Below are 6432 nucleotides of genomic sequence, written 5' to 3' on the forward strand. Positions count from 1 at the left end.
ACAGGCTGTTTTCAAATTATAAACTCATTACGCTTTGTTGCTAAAGTTTGTCTCTGCATCAAAAACAGTCATTCGTATCTTAAACTTGTATCCTGAGGCATCAACAAGCAGGAAGAATCCGCTCACTGGTAACACCACTGTCATACGCTACGGTATGAGGGAAGACAAAGATGGCAAGGCCCTAGGGTCACTGTCTTTACAGAAAATGGTAAATGAATATATGAACAAACCACTCACCTAAACAAGATATATTCTAGATGGAAACACATTGAGTCGTCTGGATCACTGGTGAAACTAAATAGTGATATAAAATTGGAGATATGCTTGGGTTTACTGGTCACATTAGACCTCTGCATGCAAGCAGGGTAGAAAAAAAAAAACCTAGTCTTTAGTCGCCCTTGACCTCACCCCATCAGCCTGCTTATTCCTTGGGTAATCAGAAGCTACAGTCACTCTTCATAGATATGTTAGGAGTGGCTAAAAATACAATTGTTCACAGACAGTCTTGCCTTTAACCGGATATAATGATGGGCTGCACTGTTGTTAAGTAATCAAGTTTTTACCTCAAATCAAGCCCATTCCAGCACACAGTTGAAGATTACAATTTTCAGTGCATTAAAAATGACTTAATTCTCAGACCCCGAAACAGCTGAGTTTCAAATGCCTCCCATGAAAATCAAACTTCCCACTGGATGCCTCCTGTCTGGTTCCACTCTCTTTCTACTGCTGCTGCGTTCCCATCCTGCAAGGCAATCATTTGCTGGGGCATAACAACAGACACATTTTTTTTTTTCTGGAAACACTGATGTCCATTCATCCCCTTTCCCTTCCCCAACCCCCAACAATACAACTTCTGCTAGTATTGAGAGAAAGCAAAGCCCAAGTGTTGAAAATCTCCCCCAGGACACCACATCCATACCCAGACCCCAGCCTTTGTTCCTTTTCTTGTCTGGCCATGGGTATCCACACTGTCAACCCTCCGGACAAAGAATAGAATTCCTCCACTTGGCCTGGGCATTCAGGGTTTCGCAGGTGGGCATCTGGAGGATTTCAAATGATTTAAAGTCACTTCCTAGCGTTCTGCTTTCTGGACAACTTCAACAGCCTACAGCCACTAAAGGGAAAATTAGGGCAGAAAATTCATTTAAAAAAAAAAAAAAAAGGTAACCCTTTAGAATTTTGGAGGAAGCCCGCTGTTGGCCTCTTCAGCTGCTGACCTCCTCCAGAGGGATTGGTGTCTGTGGTGAGCACAGGGCAAAGCTCTTAGGAACAGCACCGGTCTAAAAACGAACAACCGCCAATGTGTTTTCCAGGACAGAAAGCTGGAGTGGTGAGAAGAGGCGAAGGGGGAAAAGTCTTATTTGGTGTTGGAAATACTGGGCCTTTTTTTTTTTTCCCCTGGCGAACCAGAGTGTGCCAGCATTTTCAGACGGAGGAATGCTGAGTGTCAAGGGGTCAGGATCAATCCGGTGTGAGTTGATGAGGCAGGAAGGTGGGGAGGAATGCGAGGAATGTCCCTGTTTGTGTGGGACTCCATTCAGCTCATTGGAGAGCCGAGGCCGATTGGAGCGTATAAAAGCCTGGGGCCGCCCGCCCCAGCTTCACACAACAACTCTTCCCCACTAAGAGGAGGCAGCCAGTGCAACTCCAACCGCAGGCGACCGACCGCCTCCAGCCCGACGGCAGCCGCCCCGGCCGACAGCACCTCCGAGACCACAGCCCGGCGCGTCCAGGCACCCACCTCCTGCTGCAGCCTGCGTCCCGGCTCCGGCCCAGCGCCCCGTGCCCCACTACTTGGCTCCGCTTCGCACCCAACTCCGTCGTTCGCAGCTTCCCGACCATGGCCGCCGCCGTGGGCTCCGTCCGCTTCGCCTTCGTACTCCTCCTCGCCCTCTGCAGCCAGGTAAGCCCAGGGAGCAACCTGCCACGGCCGGCAGCTGCCGGGGAGGGACTCGGGGCCGGACGGTGCCAGGGGCAGCGGAGAATGGGAAGTGCGCGAGGCCGAGCGAGCTCAGGCTGACCGCCCCTTCCTTCTTGCAGGGGACGGTCGGCCAGGACTGCAGCGGGCAGTGCCAGTGCGCCACCGCGCCGGCGCCGCGCTGCCCTGCCGGCGTGAGCCTCGTGCTGGACGGCTGCGGCTGCTGCCGCGTCTGCGCCAAGCAGCTGGGTGAGCTGTGCACGGAGCGAGACCCCTGCGACCCACACAAGGGCCTCTTCTGCGACTTCGGCTCGCCGGCCAACCGCAAGATCGGCGTGTGCACTGGTAAGACCCTCGCGCCTATGTCTGAACACTTGCTGCCTCATGCATACTTCATCTGCTGGGGCTGCAAACACCCTAGGCTTGGCTCCCCTTTCTGCAGCTGCTTGCAGTCCTCCCCCACTTGCAGCCGGATTCTAACTCCTATCCTTGACTTGCTTGTAGTTACAAATCCTGCAATGGGTACCTGACATCTGCATCACCCACTCTCCCTTTTTCCTCTCTTTGCTACAGCCAAAGATGGAGCCCCCTGCGTCTTCGGTGGCACGGTATACCGGAGTGGAGAATCATTCCAGAGCAGCTGCAAATACCAGTGCACTTGCTTGGATGGCGCCGTGGGCTGTGTGCCTCTGTGCAGCATGGACGTCCGCCTGCCCAGCCCAGACTGCCCCTTCCCAAGGAGGGTCAAGCTGCCAGGGAAATGCTGCGAGGAGTGGGTGTGTGATGAACCCAAGGACCACACAGTGGTTGGCCCAGCCCTGGCCGGTGAGTTGAGTCTTCCTTTAAGTTACATGCCTCGCCCCCCAGGGGCTGAGTTCTGAGGATGCCTAGTTGCTGGGCCGAGGTCTCCTGCTAGTGTTTCAACTTGTGTTTGTGTGTTCTGCTCTCACAGCCTACCGACTGGAAGACACTTTTGGCCCAGACCCAACCATGATGCGAGCCAATTGCCTGGTCCAGACCACAGAGTGGAGTGCCTGTTCCAAGACCTGTGGGATGGGCATCTCCACCAGAGTTACCAATGACAACGGCTTCTGCCGGCTGGAGAAGCAAAGCCGCCTGTGCATGGTCAGGCCTTGCGAAGCCGACCTGGAAGACAGCATTAAGGTACATGTTCTCCTAGCATCATTATCGCTGTCAGGGAGTGGTAATAGTGGGTGGCCTCCAAGTCAGGTTTCTTACCCAGTCTTGTTGGAATAGCACTGCTATCTCCAAAAATATCTAGCCGTTGAGCTGTCGGGCTGGAAGGAGAGATTGTGTAATAGCAACCACAAGTTTTTTGCTCCAGAGTCCACAGCGTTAATTTAAGGCATTCCAGGAGAGGTCATGCTTATTTTTGGAAAACTGGCCCATGAGACTTAAACTTCCCACTTTCTCTTTTCAAAATATCAACAAGTCAAACCAGCATAAGACCAGAAACCCAAGAACTGAAGAATGCCTTCTCCTGAGCAGAACCATTGATTTTTCTCTTCTCTCTCTTGTTTTCCTTAGAAGGGCAAAAAGTGCATCCGCACTCCCAAAATCTCCAAGCCTGTCAAGTTCGAGCTTTCTGGCTGCACCAGTGTGAAGTCCTACCGGGCTAAATTCTGTGGAGTCTGCACCGATGGCCGGTGCTGCACTCCCCACAGAACCACCACCCTGCCAGTGGAGTTCAAGTGTCCTGACGGGGAGGTCATGAAGAAGAACATGATGTTCATCAAGACCTGTGCCTGCCACTACAACTGTCCTGGGGACAATGACATCTTTGAGTCCCTGTACTACAGGAAGATGTATGGAGACATGGCATAAAGCCAGAGTGAGAGCCGCAAACCCATTCATCAGACTGTCACTTGAACTGACTCACATCTCATTTTTTTGTGTAAAAATGATTCAGTAGCACAAGTTATTTAAATGTTTTTCTAACTGAGGGAAACTATTCCTACCGAAATCAAAACATTGTGCCATGTCAGGCCAATACTCTCAACCCCAGACACTGGTTTGAAGAAAGTTTAGACTTGACCATGAGATTTAATAAGCACACAGCGCCAGAATGTATACAAAGGTGTGGCTTTAGGAGCACCAACAGGTGCCAATAGAAAAGCTAGGATCATCAGATGTCATCTGAAATTACTGACATGCCTGCTATTTTGAGTGTAATATGAGAAGGGAGATTTTAGCATGTTCGCTGACCTGCCTGTAGTTCCAGCAACAGCAAGCATGTATGGTCTGTATTCATCATGAAACTGGATCTAGTTGTTTAAGTGGGAACAGCAGATTCAGCTCTGACATTCTGATTCAAAAGAATGTTCAGGAATCAGAATCCTGTCTATTAGACTGGACAGCTTGTGGCAACTTGGTTTGCCTGTAACAAGCCAGAATTTTTTTAGTGATATGTAAATATTGTGTGTGTATATTATATATATATTTGTACAGTTATCTAAGTTAATTTAAAGTTGTTCGTACCTTTTTGTTTTATTTTTAAGGCTTTGATATTTCAAATGTTAGCCTCAATTTCTCAACACCATAAGTAGAACATAAAGTTTGTCTTACAAAACAAAGGATGGAATGGATATTCTTGGAAAATCTGCTCAGAGTAACAGATAATGTGCTGCGGGTGAAGCAGTGATATTCTAGGAAGTCTGATTCCTGTTTAGGAAATGTGGTAGCCTCCCTTACTGCACAAATGGCTTTTATTTAAAAAGGAGTCTGTGTTCTAGCTCATCCGTCTTTCCACCTGAAAGTATTTGTTTCTACTTTGACTATGACTGGTTTGGGACAGTTGATTTGTTGGAGATTGTGACCAAAAGTTACATGTTTGCACCTTTCTAGTTGAAAATAAAGTATATATTTTTTCTATAAAAGACTCGGCTCGTGTATGTTAAGTCCAAATCTTTCACTCAATGTGTTTATTATATGCTAATAAACTGATTATTCAGTAGAGCTGATACACTTGGCACTCACCAAGCACTGTAGACTTACAGCGAATACACCCCTGAGCATGAGCATAACACCGAGAGCTTCAATGTACAGATGACTTCCACCTCTGCCTACCACCTGGTGCGTTCAGCAGTTAGCACCTCTCTGGCCTCTGGATTAATTTCCAGCCCTTCATTTCACAAACCAGTCTATGAGAAGTATAAAGTAAAACCCACATTGCACAGGGATATTTAGTAAACCTTCCTTTATATAGTTCTGTGTTCAGCAGCCATGAGAGGCAGTGATAGAAGACAATATACGTGGAAAAAAAAGAAGAAATCTCCCCTTCATTGATCTTAGCAGAAATTTCTTTTCAAAGCAATTGCTCCATTACTATTGGTCTCCAACGTTATAAGATCCCAACATGAGAGGATCCTGCTACATGGCTTGTAAGTGATAAAGAGTCCTGGGATAGAAATTACTTTGGACCTACACAGGCTTCTACTGAAAAATGAACTGAAAAGAATGAATGACAAACAATACAAGAGCAGCTACAAACCCTCCTTTTTCCATGTTAGAATAGCTATACTCCAAGGGGAAAAAATAGTTGTAGACAGATTAACCCGTCCCAAGGTAATTGGCACTATGGTTATGCCAGTGTCATTCTCAGACAAAAATAAACCCAAAAATAAAGCCCAGTTCTGTGAATATTGTCCACACCACAAACCAAAGGGAAAACTTCCATGTTCAAATGTGAGCAATGTTTCTGGTCAAGACGTTGCGTTTCAGGATCTGCCCTATGTATATAGCAATATGGTCAACAGTAGCATCCTGCCGCCTCCCCTCCACCCCCCCCCACCCCACCGAGACATCTACAGAGGGCTGGGGGAGCAGAGGGAAAAACAGAGAGAGAATGCTGCCAGAGAAGTTACTTTTGGTCAATTGACTCCCATGTGCAAAGATGAAGGACCATGGTAAATAAGATTGATTGTTCTGAAAGGAATTGGAGCTGTCTGGAAAGCAGAAGCACAGATTTCAGATTTTCCAAATCCGCTTATAAGAACAGGGTAACTATGTTGCAAAATCAAAACCCCAAGGGCAATCTTTGAACCAAAATCAGGAGACCCATTCACCCCCTAAGTACCAATGAGAGCAAATCATCAAGCCTCATAAGGCTGGCACTATGTCTGCACGTGTGTGGAGAAGCACAGGAGGACCCAGTACAATGGGCAATGTCTGGAGACCAAGAGAGCTCCCAAGCAGCTAGCCATTGATAACTAGAAACAGAGGAGGCCACTTCTACAACAGTGGCTGAAACTGTTGAGGGTTTTGGAAACCACCCAAAAATGTTGAAGCCAGGGCTGTTTTCTGAAACAGGACCCCCATGTACTTGGGAGAGAAATAATAATTGAGTAGTGCAGGAATAACAGAGATGCTGAGAGAGGATTTAGATGCAAATGAGGACAGAGCTTCAAATCTCAGAAAGTAACGTACCATGTTTTACTACTGCAGGAAAAACGGAATTTAGAGATGCTATGTGAACTAAGCCTCCCTCAAGAACA

General features: G+C 47.6%; 1 protein-coding gene across 1 annotated transcript; it reads left to right on the forward strand.

Annotated features, from left to right (window-relative positions):
- The first annotated feature begins 1723 nt into the window (after window positions 1–1723).
- Window positions 1724–4816, forward strand: CCN2 (cellular communication network factor 2). The gene is made up of 5 exons (XM_004587324.3): window positions 1724–1903; window positions 2041–2263; window positions 2492–2743; window positions 2871–3082; window positions 3467–4816. The coding sequence occupies exons 1-5, from the start codon at window positions 1841–1843 to the stop codon at window positions 3761–3763; spliced, it is 1047 nt and encodes a 348-aa protein (XP_004587381.1). The 5' UTR covers window positions 1724–1840; the 3' UTR covers window positions 3764–4816.
- The last annotated feature ends 1616 nt before the right edge of the window (window positions 4817–6432 follow it).

Source organism: Ochotona princeps, chromosome 1 (genome assembly GCF_030435755.1).
Source record: "Ochotona princeps isolate mOchPri1 chromosome 1, mOchPri1.hap1, whole genome shotgun sequence".
In the NCBI taxonomy this organism is placed as follows: Eukaryota; Metazoa; Chordata; class Mammalia; order Lagomorpha; family Ochotonidae; genus Ochotona; species Ochotona princeps.